The sequence below is a fragment of the Antechinus flavipes genome, chromosome 4 (assembly GCF_016432865.1).
Source record: "Antechinus flavipes isolate AdamAnt ecotype Samford, QLD, Australia chromosome 4, AdamAnt_v2, whole genome shotgun sequence".
NCBI lineage: Eukaryota > Metazoa > Chordata > Mammalia > Dasyuromorphia > Dasyuridae > Antechinus > Antechinus flavipes.
The window spans coordinates 204,521,249-204,542,217 of record NC_067401.1 but is presented as its reverse complement, the minus strand read 5'-3'; the positions used below and the strand labels follow the sequence as shown (position 1 = coordinate 204,542,217).

The 20,969-nt window shown below is 44.1% G+C and overlaps 1 protein-coding gene across 7 annotated transcripts in view; it reads right to left on the bottom strand.

The window, feature by feature from the left end:
• The window catches only part of LOC127561739 (H-2 class II histocompatibility antigen, E-S beta chain-like), a 248,000-nt gene that overhangs the window by 7,210 nt on the left and 219,821 nt on the right, over nt 1-20,969 (bottom strand). For 2 of the 7 annotated variants that reach the window (XM_051996955.1, XM_051996956.1), the window contains exons 2-6: nt 15,505-15,774; nt 14,127-14,408; nt 13,546-13,656; nt 13,116-13,139; nt 12,254-12,960 (exon numbers count right to left, since the gene is read on the bottom strand). The exons of 1 other annotated variant lie outside the window; for it this stretch is intronic. In XM_051996955.1, coding sequence (XP_051852915.1) covers nt 12,947-12,960; nt 13,116-13,139; nt 13,546-13,656; nt 14,127-14,408; nt 15,505-15,774 — 701 coding nt within the window. In that variant the 3' untranslated portion in view covers nt 12,254-12,946. Of the gene's footprint in view, nt 1-12,253; nt 12,961-13,115; nt 13,140-13,545; nt 13,657-14,126; nt 14,409-15,504; nt 15,775-20,969 lie in introns of those variants that run through there. 4 more of the 7 variants (XM_051996953.1, XM_051996949.1, XR_007953523.1 and 1 more) reach the window with 3 other exon arrangements.

Here is a 20,969-nt window from a genome sequence, read left to right as displayed (position 1 = left end):
CCACGGCCTGACAGATAGTAGGTGTCTGACAATATTACTGATAAACTGATTAGAGCTCACAGTTCTTGGAGGGGGGGCTGCATGAAGTCCCAGAACCCTGAGGGAAACAGGACAGGAAGCAAGGCTAAAGGAGCCTGAAAACCAGCTTCCCCTACTGCCTATCTACCTGAGGACCATCCTGTCCCAAGAGCTTCCTTTGGTCTGGAGAGAAGGATGCTCCCTTGGCCTCACATGAGATTTCTGACTCTGGACTTAGCTAGGCTGTGTCTGCCTGCAGCCACCTGGGGATTCAGCACCAGCAGGGTCACAGCCAGAACTTCTATCCAGACTTCCTTGGGGAACAAGACACACCCCATCCTGGAGACAAGATGAGTGTCAGGGGCTCAGGGACTCAGAGTCAGAGTAGAGTCAGAATGGCCCTCCCTGCATGGGAACTGCACCCATACATCTCCCAGACTAAGAATTTACAGACTCTCTTGTTTGCTCCAAGTTTGGATCAGGGGTGTGAAAACCAATTAGCATTAGGAATGACCTGCATCATCAGTTCCCAGGTAGAGTTTCCTTTTTCAGAGTATGTTCTATTACTTAAATGGTTTTCCACTGATGAAAAAAAAGTCACAGAAATCAAAGAATCTCAGGCAAGGGAAAGACCCCAGAGGAAATGTCTTGCCTGGATACTTTAAAAACACATTTTAGAAATTGGTCACTTGCTCAAAGGAGGGTATTACACATCACTTTGCTGCTTAAATATACATTATTTTTGTCCTTGTTGCTAGGCTGATAAAAGCACAGTTCTATTGTAGGAAAACAACCATAAGAATCTTCAACATGACTAAATGTAGATCAAAAATGCCTGAAGATAGAAGCTAATTTTGTCCTCCCAAAGAATAAAACTTTCCCTTGAAATTTTGTTGATCAAGATTCCTTTAGTATTTATATCCATAGTCACATTTCTCTATCTCTTTCTTTATAATAAGTAAGTAGTTTATACTGCAGACTGGCTTCTAGTGTATGGACTGTGACTGATCACTTCCAGAGTTCTTATTACATTAAGACCAAGAATCCAATGCAGAATTCTAAGAAAAGAGAATCCAATGAACAACTTTCCTCCAAGTATCAGGTCCAGATGAAAATAAAGAAATGTTTGTTTTGATTTTTTTAATCACTGTGGGAGCCTCAGAGATCAGTGGAGGATCCAGTTCCCTGCCTGTGATTCCTTTATTTTCTGACAGGTCAAACGAAATAAACAATTCCTTTTCCCATTCTTTTCTGTTACTGTTTTGTGACTGATGCCTGAGTGAAATCTGATAGACTGAAAATGTTTATGTCTCTAGACGCCACATGACAAGCTAGAAGTATGTTCAGGACAGAAGAACACTGATGGGTAGAAGGATCTGAATTGCCTCTGTTTTGATTTGAAATTCTCTGTCCGCTCTTCCTTTAATCTGTCCTTGGGCTTAGTCTGTATGAGTGTGGGTAGAGGGGTAAGGGGGAGGTGCCTGTTGAAGGAGATCAGCAGTGGTTACTTCCATAAGCACCAATCTTCAGAACATCTGGCATCTATTCTAATGTCCACTATAAATGTGACCTTGTCTTGCAGTTAAAATGCTACATTTGGTGTAGATTTATACTTATTAAATAGCTTTTTATTTTTCCAAATACATGCAAAGATAGTTCACAACATTCTCCTTTGCAAAACCTTGTGTTCCAAATTATTTCTCTCCTACCCATCTCTTTCCCACAGACAACTAGCAATCTAACATAGGTTAAACATGTGCAGTTCTTCTAAATATATGTCCATATTTGTCATGTTGCACAAGAAAAATCAGATCAAAATATGAAAGAAAAAAAACAGGACAAAGAAAAAAAAAGCTAACAAAAAAAACAACAAAAAAGGTGAAAATGCTATGCTTTGATCGATAGTCAGTCTACATAATTCTCTCTCTGGATACAGATGGCTCTTTCTATCCCATGACTATTGGGATTTCCTGCCATAAAAACCACTTAAATTAGGCTTCAAGAAAAACAATTTGACTTTATCCCCCTCCTGAATTTCAGTAAGAGTAAGTTTATTTTATTTTAACTATGTGAAGTTTCTTTTCCTCTGAGCCATCCCATAATCCCTTCCCCTCTTCTATGATTTCTTTGGGATACAGAATCACTAGAGGTACTGCTGCATTAAAATCAAAGTTTTACAGTCCTTTGAACATAGTTCTGGCTCAGTTATTTTCCCAATTGTTTAAATGTGACCTTATTTGTGTGAAAATGGTTGGATCATTTTACAAATTCACCAGCAATGCATTAGTGTCTCAGTTTTCCCATATTCCCTCTAACATTTATTATTACCATTTTTTGTCATCTTAGCTAATCTGTTAGGAGTGAGATGGTACCTCAGAATTTTTTAAATTTGAATTTCTCTAGTCAAAAATGATTTAGAACATTTTTTCATAGGATTGTAGAAGGCTTTAATTTCTTTGTCTAAAAAGTGTCTCTTCATATCCTTTGAGCATATATCAATTGGGGAATGACTTTTATTCTTAAATATTTGAACCAGTTTTCTATATATTTTAGAAATGAGGCCTTCATCAGAAACAAAGTCTGTAAAAATTGTTTCCCACACTTTCTGCTTCCTTTCTAAGGGTGGATGCTTTAGTTTTGTCTGTGTAAAATCTTTTTTAATGTAATCAAAATTATTCTTTTTTGTATTTCATAATATTTTGTAGTTTTTTTGGTCAAAAATTCCTTCCTTCTCCAAAGATCTCATATCCTTTGCTCTCCTAATTTGCTTATATTATTCACCCTTTACACTTAAGTCATGTGCCTATTTATTTTAACATTATTTTGGCATAGGGTGTGAGACATAGGTCTATGCCAAGTTTCTGACAAACTATTTAAGAATGCTCCCAAATGAATATAAACTGCTTTCATTTTTGTTTTTCTTCCTGGGTTATTTATACTTCTGAATCCAATTCTCCCTGTGCAACAAGAAAACTGTTCAGTTCTACACATATATATTGTATCCAGGATATACTGTAACCTATTCAACATGTAAAGGACTGCTTGCCATCTGGGGGAGAGGGTGGAGGAGGGAGGGGAAAAAATAAGAAAGAAAACAAAATGCAAGCAAACAACAACAAAAAAGTGAAAATACTATATTGTGATCTACACAGTCCCCACAGTCTCCAGGTGCAGATGGCTCTCTACATCCCATTGCAACTCCCCTGAATCACTTGATTACTGAAAAGAGTTAAATCCATCAAAATTGATCATCATATAATCTTGTTCCTGTGTACAATGTTTTTCTGGTTCTACTCACTTCTCTTAGCATCAGTTCATGTAAGTCTCCCCAGGCTTCTCTGAAATCAGAGGAATAGAAATTTCAGTTGCACAGGGTGGGAGAAATATATTACAGAACAAGTTACCTGTCCTATGTGCAATGGGCTGGTTCATAAGGGCACCATGAATCACGTAGAAATTATTTTTCTTCTGAGAGAGTGTTCCATACCCTTCTTCAGAAGAATAAACATCAGAATTATTGAAGGCTCCTGGAATCCAGAAGGATGAAAAGGAAAGGACTCAAAAAGACATTACACGGCAAATGAAAAAGAAATAATTACAAAGAGGATGAGGAATGGAATTGGATTTAATGATTTGGGATATGTAAATTTTGAATTCATTGCCTCTCTCATGAATTGAATCTTTAAGACCAAGGCACAATAGAAAAGAGTGATGAGGAGGCAATAACATCAAATAACATCAAAAAGTGATTTGAAGAGGAAACTCAAAATAGGTATTTTTGGAGATTTCATTTCATGAGGAACCAAAAACATTAAAGAAGGAATAAATACATATACAGACCAAGAATCAGGGGATAAGAGTTAAAAATACACATTAAGGGAAGACAATTAAAGTATAGATTCATTTTAGTAAAAATCCATTTTAATGTAAAATCCATTTTATTAAACAGAATGTGTTTTTTAGAAAGAATTCAGAGAGTTAGTGAGGGAGTATTTTCAATTAAGTATGAACCAAGTACTAATTTTAAGGGGAAAAAATAATCCAAATTCAGAAATAAAAATACCAGAGACAAAAATATAAAGAGGTATTGTTTGAGGTAATAGGGAGAACTGGAAATAATTCTTTGGAAAATGGGTCAAAGGCAAGAGAATAAACCCCTGAATACCAACTTTACCTACTCTGCAGTTTGACTGACAGTTAGTCTTGCTCCCAATAAAAAAAAATCATTCGATATTTATTTATTGACTACAATAACAGAGACTGTGGTAAGTGCTGGGGACACAAAAGAAAAGGGAAAGAAAAAGAACAAGCAATTCTAGTCCTTTAATTCAAACCACAGAAAAAGAATACTTCCCTGGTATTCCCAGCTGGACCTCTCTAAAGAGTTGATACTCAGCATTTACTTGTAGTTCATCCAATAGAAACTGACATGTATAGTACCTCTGTTCTCCCTTCTATTAGCCTCCCCCTTTCTTTTCCCTTTCCCCCTTCTGCTTCCCTATTGCTTGAGACAACTTTCTATATCAAACTAAATATGTTTGATATGCTCTCTTTGAGCCAAATCCAATAAGATTAAGGTTCATGTAAATGTTCATCCTTTCTCTCTTTTTTCAGAAGAATAAACATCAGAATTATTGGGGGCTCCTGGAATCCAGAAGGATTTTCTCTTCTTTCCCTTATTGTTAATAGGTCTTTTTGCCTCTTCATGTGATGTAATTTAACCCATTTTACCTTCCCTTTCCTCTTTTTCCAATACAATTCCTTTTCCATCATCACAATAAAATCAGCTTATACCTACATCCTTTAAGTATTCCCCTAACAAATATACAGTTCTCAAGAGTTAAACATATCTTCCCATAGAGGAATGTAAACATTTTAATCTTAAAATACAGCTTTTTCCCCCCTATTTTACCATTTTATGTTTCTCTTGAGTTCTGTATTTGAAGATCAAATTTTCTGTTCGAGTTTTGGTCTTTTCATTAAAAATAAAACTATTAAAATTTATTTTTGATGAAATGATTTGTTTTTAATTTTATTAAAAATAATTGAAAATCTCTATTTCATTAAATGCCTATCTATTTCCCTGAAAGATAATGCTTAATTTTGCTGTGTAGTTGATTCTTGGCAGCAGTCTAACCACTTCTTTTTTTCCAGCTGATGTTCTTAGGATCTATAACAAGGAGCTCTTTAATCACACAAGAGGAGGATTCCCTGTTCCAGGTAGGTGTCTTCTAAGCTATAACAGAACTATCTTCCAACTAGAGCTGTCTTGCTGGGAGAAAGTGTCTGATCAAGAACATTTTGACATTGTCCATATAGCTCCTCTATAGACCAGGTCTGGCACCTGAAATTTCCAATAATTCAGTCTTTGGGGTCAATTTGATTGAACCCTGTTCAGAATCTTGGATTTCTTCCTGATTGCAGCCTGTACAACCTTTCTAGGTAAGTGTTTGAGCCTCAGTCTCAGGCCTCTGCGAAATAATCTGTCAAATGCAGAGAACTGAAAATGGGGAGACAACTTTCAGGCCCAGAAGGGTGGGATGGTTACTTTACAGACCCTACAATTTAGTCAGTCTTGTGTTAGCTGTGTATAATATACTAGACCACTCATGCCCCCATCATCCAATTTACAAATATTTATTAAATTGCTCCTCCCAGCTCAGCATCATGCTTGGGATTGTGGGATGTACATGTATACTACTGTACGTAATTCCTGTCTACTTGAAAATATAACTAATAATTTAATGTATTTTATATATATATATATATATATATGTATATGTACATATATATATATATGTATATATGTATATAGAAAATATTGTTGAGGAGAGGGACAAATGTCTGCCAAACTCTTTCCAACATTAAACTGTTAGATTATTGAGATCTTACAAGAACCTAAACCAAAAGTTTAGAGCCTGGATAGTCCAGGATGGTAGTTCATTGAATGTTTGTAGCTGCCTAGTCTGAGCTGCCCCTGTGATTTGTGAATAAGATAATACCCAGAGAAAGCAGTGTCAGGCCTCCACATGAGGACCATTCAATGCCTTGACATTCCTTTGAGAATTATGTAGAGTCTCACACCAATCTGGGAAGGAAATCTGGAAGAATGAGGAGGCAAAGAAACCTTCAATGCAAATAACTGCTGGGGTGCTGAGAAAACTGAGAAGAGAACACCAAATGATTGAAGAAAAATACTGCTTGGTGTTTTGATGACAGGAAATTGTAATTTGTAGAAGAAATGATGAAATAATTTTTAAAAGATTTTTAAATGCACTTAAAGTGACATTTTAAATGAAAGAATAAAGCTAAAAAATAATTAGAAAAGAAGAGAGATATTTGGAGGAAAAACTTACAGAATTAACTGCTTAGCTCCCAATTTTACCCAAATAACTTCTTCAGTAGACTGGCAATATTTCTTAATGTTTGACTTGACAATCTTTTGAAGTGGTTAAGGATCTACAAATAAAATAGCCTAAGTACCCAGTTGTAAAATTGAAGAATCTATCATCAGAAAAACTATATATATTTCCCTGATTGTGTGATTCTTTGATCTGCAGACCTCTCTATAATCAAACAAGGAAAACATTGATGGAAACCTTTTTTGTTGTTGTTAGGCAGTTCCTCCTGAATATTTGGCTTATTCCTGAAACCTGTTTCCTGTTAGCCTTACCCAGCATTTAAAAAAAACAAACAAACAAACAAACCAAAAAAAAAAAAAAAAACTCTTGGAAAGATAGCATCAAGGGATGACTTTTTAACATTCCCAAGATAAGAAACCAAATGAAAGGAAAGAGATATATCATCTCTAAAAACTCCAAAAAAATTTTATTTGTGGATGGATTTCCCTGACCCTGCATCTTAGTGATGCAGAAGATATGTTTAACTCTTGAGAACTGTATATTTGTTAGGGGAATACTTAAAGGATGTAGGTATACATCCTACACAGCTTAGGTATAAGCTGATTTTATTGTGATGATGGGAAAGGGATTGTATTGGAAAAAGAGGAAAGGGAAGGTAAAATGGGTTAAATTACATCACAAAAAGAGGCAAAAAAGACCTATTAACAATAAGGGAAAGAAGAGAAAATCCTTCTGGATTCCAGGATCTATTCCTATCAATTAACTCACTTTGACTTCTTCAAAGTTTTATAAGGATTTTGCAAACCTAGTATTTAATCTGTAACCTGACTTAGTTTACCTATTGACTGTTTAATCAGGTATGTTTCCTTAGGGAATATGTGTCATTATGTCTTGTTTAATTAAATTTATTCAACTTCTATGACATTTAAGGAAACAAGGGATTATGAATCTGTCTTTTTTAAAAAATCTTTATAACCATCAAATTGAAAAGTTTTTGTACAAACAAAACAAATGCAAACAAGATTAGAAGGGAAACAATAAACTGGGAAAACATTTTTACAATCAAAGGTTCTGATAAAGGCCTCATTTCCAAAATATATAGAGAATTGACTCTAATCTATAAGAAATCAAACCATTCTCCAATTGATAAATGGTCAAAGGATATGAACAGACAATTCTCAGACGAAGAAATTGAAACTATTTATAGACATATGAAAATATGCTCCAAATCATTATTAATCAGAGAAATGCAAATTAAGACAACTCTGAGATACCACTACACACCTGTCAGATTGGCTAGAATGACAGGGAAAGATAATGGGGAATGTTGGAGGGGATGTGGGAAAACAGGGACACTGATACATTGTTGGTGGAATTGTGAACACATCCAGCCATTCTGGAGAGCAATTTGGAACTATGCTCAAAAAGTTATCAAACTGTGCATACCCTTTGATCCAGCAGTATTTCTACTGGGCTTATACCCCAGAGAGATACTAAAGAAAGGAAAGGGACCTGTATGTGCCAAAATGTTTGTGGCAGCCCTGTTTGTAGTGGCTAGAAGCTGGAAAATGAAAGGATGTCCATCAATTGGAGAATGGTTGAGTAAATTGTGGTATATGAATGTTATGGAATATTATTGTTCTGTAAGGAATGACCAGCAGGATGAATACAGAGAGGACTGGCGAGACTTACATGAACTGATGCTGAGTGAAATGAGCAGAACCAGGAGATCATTATATACCTCAACAATGATACTGTTTGAGGATGTATTCTGATGGAAGTGGACCTCTTCGATAAAGAGAGCCCTAATTGATCAAAGATGGACAGAAGCAGCTACACCCAGAGAAAGAACACTGGGAAATGAATATAAACTGCTTGCATTTTTGTTTTTCTTCCCGGGTTATTTATACCTTCTGAATTCAATTCTCCCTGTGCAACAAGAAAACTGTTCGGTTCTGCACACATACATTGCATCTAGGATATACTGCAACCCATTCAACATGTAAAGGACTCTTGCCATCTGGGGGAAAGGGTAGAGGGAGGGAGGGGAAAAATCGTAACAGAAGTGAATGCAAGGGATAATGCTGTAAAAAATTACCCTGGCATGCGTTCTATCAATAAAAAGTTATTTTAAAAAATCTTTATAATTTAAAAGAATGTATGAGATTGCAATATGTAAAAAAATTTATTTCTCCATCTGACATAATTTTTTATAGAAAAGCTTATCAGAAACTCCACTCTTTGTTCAAGGTTTGATTTTGTTTTTTAGCTCTGAACCTTTACTTGAGTATATTAAAACATAGTGTTTTAACCTCTATGATTTCTAATTTAGGGTAGATTTATTTCAGCAGCAATAATCTCAAATATAAGTTGAAAGAGGAGGTATTTCTCCGAAAAACGGGTCTTTGGGTTTCAGCAGGTTGCCAAAGAGGTCCTGGGCAAAAGAGTTTAGGAACCTGTTGCATATAGACAACCAATGGCTAGATTTCTCACCACTTCAAACTCAGCTTGTCCCCGAATGGGCTTCTCATCTTTTTTCCCAAACCTTTTCTTCCTTGTCAGGCAATATCCCTTCCTCATCTCTCCCCATTCTCTATTCAACTATCAAATTGATCTTCCTAAAGCAAGTTGATGTCATTTTTCTAATTAATAACTCCAATGGCTCCCTGTGTCTTTAGGATCAAATATAAAATACTTTGTTTGGCTCTTAAATCCCTTCACAAACTGGCTTCTTCCTAATTTTCTGGTATTCTTATACCTTACTAACCTTCATGGATGCTTTCATTCACAACACTCCATTTTCCAGCTTCTATGCCTGGAGCACATTCTTCCTCTTCTTCTTCCAGCTCCCCTGACTTACTTCTAGTCTCAGCTCAAGTCCTTCCTTCTGTAAGAAGTCCTTCAAAGCCATCCTGTTTAGGTCCTGCCCTCTGAGGTTGTCTCCAATTCTCCCTGTGAAGCTCTTGTTGGTCCATAGCCATTTGCATATTGTCTCCTCCCTATACCAGGAGCTTGAAAGAGTTTTTTGTTTTTCTTTGTATTCCCCTGGGTGGCAGAGTGTTTAGCTCACATTAAAATAAAATAAAATTAAATTAAAATTAAAAAATTATTTTTTGATGAAACAACATAACTTGATTTCACTGCCTTGGTTAAAGTCACCTCCATTCACTCAGAATCTCCTTTGGAAATCCAGTTATTATCTGATTCTTTCTCTCCCATGTCCAGCCTTTGGTGCTGCTAAATGAATCTCCAGGACTTCTCTCATATTTGTTCTTTTTCTGTATTTCTAATTTTCTCTATTACAGGAGAGATCTCTATTAATACCTCCTTGGAATAACTCTGAGGCAGAGAGACCTCTCAGAAGCCTCTCCCTGCCTCAAAGTCTCTCTCAAATCTAGATCATTTTCACATCAGATGTTCCTTCTAAAGAGCAGGTAAAAGCAAGTTACTCTCCTATTTAATAAATTGCAGTAGCTCCCTATTACCCACAAGAATAAAATCTTGTTTGATTTCAGACTATGGACTCCTTTAAAGGAAGTACTGACTTGTGCTTTTCTTCATATGCCGGAACTTCACATCTCACCTGGCACACAGTAGGCACTTAATCAATGCTCACTCATCTGATTTGACTAATCTTATAGGGCCTCCTCTTGTTCATCAAAAAAATGAACAATTTAGACCAGATGGCCAGATTCAGATCGATGCTCAAGGATCAAGGATCAAAACTCATTGCTAGGAAATGTTTCAAAAGAAATGATTGCTTTCAATCAAAGAATATGCCAGAGGGACAGGTCCCTTGGAAATGGACAGTTCACATAAGAACCTAAAGGGAGTTCTCTTGGCATTCACCTGCTCCCGACAATCGTTCAGTTCCTTGCTTCCAAGAGTATTGTTATTTCACTACTTTACCCCACATCCCCAAAATCCTAAGATATTTGTTTAAACAATGATGATGTCATACATGAGATTCTTATCAACCCAAATAAGAGCGTTCTAGGAATGCCAAATGTTCCTTAGTGTACATATGAAAGATAAACATTCTAATAGATTAGACTCTGTGAGAACCTGAAAGCTGAAACATCACTAAGGCATGACATTACCTCTGTATAAGAAGGAAAAGCAGCTGAACAACCTTGGGTGCCTTATGCTTTACTAGCCCTTTAGGGAGCCACTCTCCCCATATCTCCCCAGTTCCCATTTACTGCTCTGAGAGGTTTCTGCACTCTCCAAAGAGGGAGAAAACCCCAACTTGGACACAAGCAGAGGAGGCCCAGCAGGCCCATTTCCACCTCTTCTGACACTGCTGCTCATAATCATGAATGACCTCCCAAAATCGTCATTAGGAAAAATAAAATTCTGGGCAGCCCCATCCCCTGCCTGGAAACGAATTGATCAGAAAAAAACCATTCATTTAGAAAGCATTTCCTACTACATGTTATGGTCTGGTGATTTTAAAAATATATAATTTCTTTCTACTTACCTCATATATCACAAAGTCAGGAAGATTCTGAATAAGGCTTGGTTAGTGTCACTCATAGTAAGCTTAACAAACTTCTACCAAAGGTCCACAAAATGAATGGAAGTAGATTTCATAGTGTCCAAGGTGTGTGTTTGTGGGGAGATTATTAATAAGAATTATAGGAAACCCAAAGGAAAAACCACTTTTGATTATCCAAAATTGAGAAAGCCTTCGCTTACTAATATCAACAGCTAGAATGTTGGTGGGGAAAAAATATCTTTGCATCAAATGTTTCTAGTGAATATCTTTTATCCAAGAAATGTAGGAAATAGAAATCTATAAGATCAAGAGACTTTGACAATACTTACCTGGTCAAAGGAAATAAATAGATCTCAATTTGCTCCAAATCCCTAACAATGAGAAATCAAAATAAAAACAACACTGAAGTTTCTCATCTTCCCCAAGAAACTATCCAAGTTGATAACACATGAAAATGGTTGACATGGGAAGGACGATACAAAGACAGGTTGAGGCCTATTTGTAGAACTGTGAATTGGTATAACAACTGTGGAGAAAATTGTTGTCTTTCAATTCTTGAAGAGAACCAAAATGATATCATTGTATTAAAGTCAAGTCACGAGGTGTCTGACTGTGGCTGATTCACCAATACAATCTCAGAATGCTCTATCACAGGTTGGCACAAATATGAACATCTGGATGGATTCTTTTAACTCCACATCTCACATTTCTTCTGAGCTACTTTACTTCTGCTCATAAAGCACAACACCTGGTATAAGGGCACACCATGCTGGGTAACACTGTGCCAGTGCCTCCCACTGTCCTGCAATCACTTCTAAAGTTATTAAGATTCTCCTTGAGAGTCCTTGTACCATTTCTCTGATCACCAGGCGACCCTTTGCCCTATGCGAGTTCTGCAGAAAAATCTTTTTGGTAAGCACACATTGGGCACTGGAACAATGTGGCCAATAAAGTTCATAGCAGCCGTGTCTGAATGCTCAGCTAGTTAGTGTGAGAAAGGGCCTGGGTGTTCTGCCAGGGGATCTTCAGGATCTTCTTAAAACAATTCACATGGAAGCGATTCAGTTTTGGGTGTGGCGCTGACATTGTAAGCAGAAGCAGGAAAGAAACACACCTGAGACTAAAAAATGGGAGATAAGGGAAAATGATGAAAGTTATGTCATTATGTTTATCAAGCTTGGCCACAGAAAAGAAAAAAATAAACATTTCAGGGAAGAAGACTGAGGGAGAGAGGGTCTCTATTACACATATACATTTAGATAAATGTGATCTAGGTGATGGTTATTGTGGAGCTCGAGTAAAAATTTTGTCATGAGGGAAAGCTAAAGGGGGTAGGGTATACGTCAAGCAATGAATGTAATATAAACACAAAAGGTATTACTAAAACTTTAATTTGTTAAAAGTTCAATGGAGAGGGACATGAGAGGGAACCAGAGGCTACAGCAGATCATGAAAGAAAAACAAAGCAGAAGTGATAGAAGGAAAGTCACCAGAGAGAACATCAGCAGAATGAGGAGGGCATCACACAGGGAAAGCTAAGGATTTCTGGGCAGGCACCACGAGGGACTTGGAGTCCATTTAATGTCAAGAAACACAGAGGAAAACCAGAAGCATGCTGGGTAATCGGCCTCTGCAGGAATCATGGAAGGAAATGGACAAGAGGCACCAGCTGAGCATGGTTGGCAATCTTCACCTCTGGAGGCATTTCTCTCTTTGACAGATGCTACAAATCTCAAGTGCTGAAGCTTCCTCCCTCTGCTCCCCAACATTGTCTCTGTGTCACCAAGTCCCAGCTGATTCTCAGCCTCCTAATTATGGGGGGAAGGCTCAAGGGACAAAAATGACAAACCACAAGTACAGAAAGAAAGGAGGGTAAAGGGGTCTCTGAGGCTGTTGGGGAAATTCCCCAAAGGGTCCAGAGGAGTCCAAGGTGCAGAGGAGGAGCTATTCCAGAGAAGGGATCAGGGGGGCTAACCTCCTGGAGTTGTGGGCACAAGCAGGGGCCTCTAACCATGAGAGGGAGGCTGAGAGGGGGAGGCAACAGCTCCAGGGGACACAGCCTCAGGGATCAGCTCAGGAGGCCTGCAGAGGACAGAGAACAGTCACATTAGAGTCCCCATGTGGGTCTGAGCCACCAGCAGAATCACTTGTTCCCACTAAGGGCCCCAGTCTGTTCTTATCGTCAGGCCCCACTGGGCACAGACGGTAGCTATGAGAACCTGGCAGAAGGATCTTACCTGCTGGCTGTGAACCCCGATTTCCTGAGAAAGGAAGGGAGACAGACATAGAGATACTTGTAAATCTTAGAGTCACAGAAGCCAAGGGAACTGAGCACTGTGGGACAGGGGGCTCCTGACATTGCTCAGCCCAGTAGCTGACACCTCAGAGGGAGCACTTAATCGGTGCTTTATTCATCCCTCTACAACTGTGTGATTGGAGAAGCTGGAAACCTGGAAAGGCTGGAAGCTGAGACCCCTTCCAAGACCCCTGAGCCTTGGGATCTGGCCCCTTCATCCCCTTCAACAAGGTCCTGGGGAGGAGGAGCCAGAGCCAGACCATCCCTCCCCCTGACCTGGGGTCAGATTTCTGGCACAATCCAGGATCCTCTCTGCCCTGCAGGAGACCATGGTGGATAGGGGGCTCAGGGCTTCCCCCAGAGTCTCTCACCTTTCTGGTTCTTCTTGTGGACAATGAGGCCGACCCCAAAGAAGATCAGCCCCAGCACGAGGCCCCCGACTCCGCTCAGCATCTTACTCTGGGCAGACTCAGACTGGGCTCCTGGGGAGAGGAGACACCAAGGGTCAAACCTTCCCCCAGGAACCAGCCCCATGTGGGGAGGAGAAGGATCTGAGGGGGACCTAAGAAGCTAAATCCTGTCTAAGGAAGGCAGGGAGGGAGGAGCAAAGGGCCTTCGGGACTCAGGAAGTGAAAGCTCTTCAGGGGACACTGACATCCATCCATCCTCCCCTACCCCAGAGGAAAGGGGTCTCTGGGATGATCACAGGGTCCTAGAGGGTGGTCAGATTCCAGGGCAGGGGGGAGCCTGACAAGGTCCTAGGTGCTCACAGCTCTCACTTCTGCACTGCCATTGGGGGCTCTGCTGGGAAAGGGGGGGTAGCAGCACATGGGGCTTGCATTAGCTCAGGGCAGAAGAAAAGGGGGCACAGGACACACACTGAGGGGATCCCAGAGCTAGCTCCACGCCCTGAACAATGTGAGCACTGGAGGATGAGGGAGCTCTGTCTCACTCCAGGACAAGAGGACGGGTCCCTGAAGGCTGGAGTGCTCCACGTGGCAGGTGTAGACATCTCCGCGCCGGGGGGTCACCTCCAGCATCACCAGGGTCTGGTAGGTCCAGTCTCCGTTGCCCATCAGGCCCGTGGACACCACCCCGGCCGTCTCCTCCCGCCCGTTCAGGAACCACCGGACCTCGACGTCCCCGGGATAGAAACCGCTGACGGAGCAGACAAGCAGGTTGTGGTGTCCCGGGGGAGCCACCTTGGATGGATACACAGTCACCTGGGGCTGGACTGGAGGGAAGAAGGAAGCTCTTGGGGAGGAGCCAGAGCAGGGCTTCCTGGCCCCGCCCCCACCTCTGCTCCCTAAGCAGCCTCAGTCTCCCCTTCTCAGGGGCAGAAATGGGGCTGTCCATCATGGAGAAATTCTGCATCGGGAGCCCTGGGGGACTCTGGGCCCAGGAGAAACCTGAGCATCCTGGCCCAGGGGCCGGGAGCAGCAGGAACATGTCTGGTCCTGGGAGGGAGAAATGTCAGTGAGGAGGCTGCAGCTGTGGGGGTCTGAGTTGTCAGAGAAGGATTGGGGGGGACTATGGGGGAACCAACGGGGACAGGGGGAGCCTCTGGGAGCTCAGAGTTGGGGGTACATAAGGAGCCCTTCTGTTCCTGCTGTGAAAAGCTCCCTGACCCCTGGGCCTCGGGGGATGCCTCTCACAGGGACCATGCTGAGGTCGGTCCGTCCCCTTTCAGGCCTGTCCCTCCCTCTGGGGCCCATTCGGGGTTTTCTCACAGACACTGGAGGTTCCCGCTCTCCTTCTCCGGCTCATCTCATGGAGGAGGGAACTGATGCAGGGGAGGGGAGGTGACTTGTGCAGGGTCACAGGGGAGGAGGCCGGGTCTGGACTAGGAAGGTGTCTCCCTGACCCAGGCCTGGCCCCTCTCCGGGGCTTCCCCCGCCGTCTATGAGCCAGGTTAGTGCGGAATAAATGGGAGCTTTTTACTGATGAGGTTGGGGCCCGGCCCGGGGCACTTTGTCCCCATTAGGAGGAAGAAGGAAAAACTGCCCCAGGAGGGTTTCTAGCGGCCCCTCTCCCTGCCCTCTGTCCCTGTCCTCGGTTTCCCCCCAGTTATTCTCCCCTTTCTTCTCCCTCCATACCGACCCTTCCCCCATTCTTCTTCCTTCCTCTTCATCCTCTTTTGTCCGTGCTCTCCCCCAGTCTCTTCCCTGTTCCTGGGGTCCGTCTCTGTACCTGCTCCTATGACCCCCCTTTCTCTCCTCCTCCTGCCCCCTCCCCAGGACGCCCCCTCCACCCCCGCTCGCTCCTCTCTCTCCCTGGATCCCCGCGAGGCTCCCCAGTTCCCTCGCTCCGCTCCCCGGGCGCGCACTCACCGCTCCTGCGCACTAAGAAGGGCTCAGAAATCTCATAGCAGACCCTGCATAGCCAGTCTACCGAGGTCCGTCGATTCTCCAGGAGCTCCTTCAGGCTGTTGAACTTCTCAGCAATGCCCCGCCCCCGCTCCGTCACCGCCACGAACTCCCCCACGTCGCTGTCGAAGCGCACAGTCTCCTCCCGGTTGTAGATGTATCTCTCCACATACCGCACGTGCTCCGTCCCGTTCTCGAAGTAACACTCGGCCTTTCCCTGCCACGTGAAGTGCTCTGTGGGGGCCTCCGGGTGAGTCAGCCGTGACGGACTCCGCCCCTTGCCCGCCTCCCCATCCTCTAACCCAAGACCGCAGCCTGGGCTTGTCACAGGAGACCCCGGCCCACAGCCGCCGCCTCTTCCTGCGCATGCTCAGCCCCATCCCACCCCGAGGCTCAGAGACCGCTAGCATCTTTCCCGAGGTCACACCGCATAGTGGGAATGAAGGGAGGACGAGAGCCCGACTCTTCAGGTTCCAGCCCGGAACTGTCTGCGGCCTCACCGCGGCCTCTCAGCCACCCCAGCCTGGGGCCGACGCTCCCGGGGAGTTTCCCAGCAACCACCCGAGTGCTCTCTGATCCCCCTCTGCAAAGACCCCATCCCGCTGCCGGAGTCCTGGGGCTCACTGCCCTCCCTCCCTGAGAATCTCATCTCTTCTAGCCCCGAGGCTGAGATGGCCCCTGCCCCTGCTGTGACGGGATGTCTCCGAGCCAATTGTGGGACCCAGAGACCGGGTCCCCTCCCCACCCCCCCTCCCGAACATGACTTAAGTCCCCCTCCTCCTCCTGGAAAGTAAGCTCCCCGAGGGCAGGAAAGGACCCTGTTATGGGCAAACTGGTCTTCGGTACAGCCCCTGCCACATAGAAGGCGCTTAAAACACTGATTCCTCTCACTTATCTATCTGCCCTACAAATAACAAAACAATTTAGAGAGTACAATCCTGACCACTTAGCTCCACTCCTCAAGAAGCTGCAGTGGCTCCTCATGGACTTTCAAAATCCCAGCCTTTACATTCAGAGCCCTCTCAGTCTGATAACAGCCTCCCTCTCCAGCATCTCCTGTTATTTCCTCTCATGCCCAATTTACCTGTCAGACAAACTGGCCCATTTGCCGCTCCCCAGACTCAGCATCTCATCTCCCACCTCCACACGTGTGAACAGCTTCCATACCATGACCTCTGCCCCTCACCCCTGCCTCATGGCTTCCTGTATACTTAGCATAGTTTCCCTCTCTGGGCAGTTAGCCCGTCAGTGAGCATTTATCGGGTGCTTCCTGGGTGCTACTTTATATTTAGGTATAATATATAGAATATAAATTGTATAAATATAAAGAATAGAACCTTGCCAGCTCTGGAGGGACAAGTGCACATAACAGTACAGATGGCATAGTACAGATGGTAGGAGAGAAGGGGGAGACACTGACATTTGGGGGATTGGGAAAGCCTTCCCCCAGAAAGTGGAGCTTGGGCTGCGGATCCCTGAGGGGGAGTGAGCCAGGAAAGGGGGATGCCAGGGACCAAAGCCCAGAGATGGGAGATGAATGCAGAGTGTGAGGAAATGAGGTTCCAAGGAGACCCCAAAAGGTTGGGCTTCCAGACCCGCTTTGTGAGGATCTCAAAAGAATTTGATAGAACACCAGCCCTGAAGTGCCTCAGACTCTTACTACTTCCTGTCTGTGGGATCCTGGGCAAGTCACTTAACCCTAATTGCCTCAGGGGAAAAAGAATCTGCAGGCTGAGACTCATCTCCAAGTCAAGAGGCAAAGTTTATTCTATTTGTAAGGCCAATTAAGGCAGATAATGTTCTAAAAGAAGTTAGCAAAGAGCCTGGAGCAAGAAGATAAATTTATAGGAAAAGGTAAGAGAGAGGAGGCGCTTCATGTCCCTGAGATGCTCATTTTTTGGTTTGCAGGAGGATTAGAGGAGGGGTGCGGTGTGCATCTCATCAATGTCTCAGTAACTGTGTTATCTCTGACCCACAGATTATCTTACAATCAGCAATGTTTGTAGAACTAAAGCTCTCCCAGGGCCAGGAGATCTCAGGGTTTCCTCTGCATCTTCCCTAAAAGCTAGGGGAAGAAATAGATAACTACATTACTCCCAAGGCCCGGTGGCCATAGGATCCTTGCTACATTTCCCCTGAGGAGCTGCACCCCATCAGAAAGAGCCAGCCTGGGTATCTCACAGAGTACGGCAAGAAAGGGATTATCATATGACATGGGGTTGGAATCAGGTTGTGAAGGAATAAACAGGAAATTCTATTTGATCACAGAGACAATAGGGAGCCACAGCAGTCTGTGAAGAGAGGAGTGACTTAGATTTGCTGTTAAGGAAAACACATTTTAGTTCTGGAATGAAAAGAGAGAACGCAGGGAGAGTGATTAGGAGGTCATTATCATAATCTGGGTGAGAAAATGCTTTTATATTGGCCATCTGAACAGAAAGGATTGTATGTAGGAGGAAATTGTGGGAATTGAGTGACCCACACTGAAACCACCTTGTGACTCACTTCTGGAAGTAGCTCAGTTCCCTTTCTATTCCATTCTGGATAGAGTCTAATTTCTATCTTGTGAGAAAATTGTATTTCACTGTGGGAAATGGCAGAAAGAAAACATTACTTCAGTGTTTGCACAATGGCTGGGAGGATGCCCCCCTCTCCCTACCCCTCTCCCTGCTGCCTAGAGACACTTAAACTAAAGCCCTGGGTTCTGCTGACCAGAAACAGAACAGACCCAGAGACTGAGGCAGAGAGTTTTCTCACAATTGTACATCTGTACATGTATATGTAAACATATACAAACCATATATCATTTATCTGAAAACTGGCCCCATCCTAATCAATCAGTTATTGTTTCCAGGTTCCTTTGATTGTTAACAGACACAGGGGGAAGGGAGGACTTCTAGTTCTGATTTCAGGGAATTGCACCTGTTTGCTCTCTCCCCTTGCAACTTGGAAAGTGCCTAATCTTTGCTTCAATTAGAATTCAAGTCGCCTAATGTTGTATTGTTTCTTTTTTAATGAATTAAAAGTCATGAGTCTTACTTAACAATTTGAGATCTGGTCCTGGTTTATTGAGTCCCTGGCAGACATTGCTTAATAAATCCATGTGCGCTTAAACTCAAACATTTGTTTCCTCTGTCATTCCATCTTTCGTCTGCCACATGTGAGGGATGCTATGGCAGGGACACTGTGGGGGGAGGCAGAGTAAGGAATTGAAGAGGAAACCAGAGTCATGGACCACGAGTGTAGAAGAATTGTATACTGAACATTAGCAATAGTAAGGCTTGACAGTATTTTCACTCTTTGTTGTTTGCTTACATTTTGTTTTCTTTCTCATTTTTTCACTTTTTGAGCTGATTTTTCTTGTGCAGCAAGATAATTGTATAAATATGTATAGCAATATTGTATTTAACATATATTTTAACATGTTTAACACATGCTGGATTACCTGCCATCTAGGGGAGGGGGTGGGGCAGAGCAGAGTCCCAAAATCCCAGAGAGGAGAGAATCCCCAAGAGCTAAAGGTGGCTGACAGTGTCAGATTCAGTGGAAAGTTCAGGGAGGATGACGCCTGAGAAAAGATCATCCACTTTAGCCATGGAGAGAAAGCTCTGGGGTCCCTTGGGAGAGAGCAGTGAGGTGGGGAGTCAGACTGCGGAGTGAGGGAGAGAAGGGGGGACAGTGAGTGCAGACCCTTAGTGGGGGTGTCTGGCTGAGGAAGGAAGGAGAAGAAGGTGAGATAATCACCTGCAGGAGAATCCCATCTAGCTCAGGCCTGGTGAGGTCCTTCTACAGAGCAAAGAACCTCCTCACACCTGACTTTCTTTCTAGAAAAGCTTCACATGCCCCTTTTTCTTGTACATCCAAACTCTCACTAATAAAGGCTCCCCCAGTCACTCAGACTGGATTCTGGCTTTTATGTCTTTTTGCGTCCCCAGTACTCAGCACAGAGCCTGACACATAGTAGGTGCTTCATAAATGTTGATTGATTGACTGAATGACAGTATGAACTGATACACAATGATGTGACTGGAACCAGGAAGACAATGTACACAATAAAAATATGGTGAAGAGAAACATCTTTGGAAGACTCAGGGACTCTGCCCAATACCCAGCCATGATTCCGGTACTAGTAATGAAACGTGCTCCCCCCTCTAGAAGAGACAAACGAATCTTGCCCCAGCGCTGACCTGACCAAGGCGCCCCCTGCTCAGTAACTCCGGGGCTCCCTATTCCCTCCAGAATCAAACGCCCCTCCCCCGCCCCCAGCTGGGATCCAGCTTCCTGCTGTGCCTCCGACCAGACCCTCCGTCTCCCAGCTCCGGCCTTTCCCTTGTTGTCCCCCATGTCTGGGACTCTCCCCATCCCTGACTCGCGGCTCCCCCGGCTCCCTCAGGTCCCAAGTGAGATCCCGCCTTCTCCCCCAGAGCTTCTCCAGCTCCTTCAGTTCCCGGCCCGGTTTCCCGACAGGGAGTTTCCCCGTGACCGGGACACGTGGGGGCGTACAGCAGGCGTACAAGTCACACACTGTGATAAATCCCTGTTTCACACCCTCCGCGGTCACTCCCACCCCCGGACACGGGGACAAGACCCGGTTCAGAAGCCGCAGGAGCCCCCCACAATCCCCTAATTTAGGGCCTTCCCTCCGCGTTATTCTGAAAATAGCCCATTTGGGCGCGTCTGTTCTCACATTGTCTCCCGGGGACTTTTCTCTTTCTCTGTGTCCCCAAAGGGAACAGAGATAAAACAGAGTAAAAGCTTAATAAGAGTGAGACCCCTTCTGGCTGGGAGGCTGCTTCAATAAGGTGCAGTTTGGCTGCTTGTCCACCCAGGGGCAGCACCTGGTCATCACCCGCATGGCCGGCACCGGGGGCTCTGGGGTTGTCACCCGGGTTAAGCTGCGTCACCTGCCGGGACTGGGGGGTCCCCCCGCCCTGGGCTTCCCCTGCTCGGGCCGGACAGACGGTCTCTAGGAGGCCCCTTCTCTCCCCCAGCCCCGGACACTGGCTGTGACCCCGCATCCTCTCCCCGGGGGCGGGGCAGGAGACAAGGCTCACAGGGGGCTCAGGGTCCCGGAGGAAGCTCTGGGGCAGGTCAGGGCCCGGAGGGGCCGAGATTGGCGCTGCCAGGGGCCAGGCCGGGCTGCAGGGACCTAACGGGGGCGGGGCCGGGGGCGCTTATCTGCTCCCCTGCAACACTCACATTACCCGGAGGAGGATCGTGTCCCCCCCAGAGACTCCCCCCTGCCCAGGATCCCCCCCTGCTGTGTCAGGGCCGCGGCCCCTGATCCAGACTGAGGCCTGAGGGAGAGCAGCAGCAGCAGCAGCAGCAGCAGCAGCAGCAGCAGCAGCAGCAGCAGCAGCAGCAGCAGCAGCAGCAGCAGCAGCAGCAGCAGCAGCAGCAGCAGCAGCAGCAGCAGCAGCAGCAGCAGC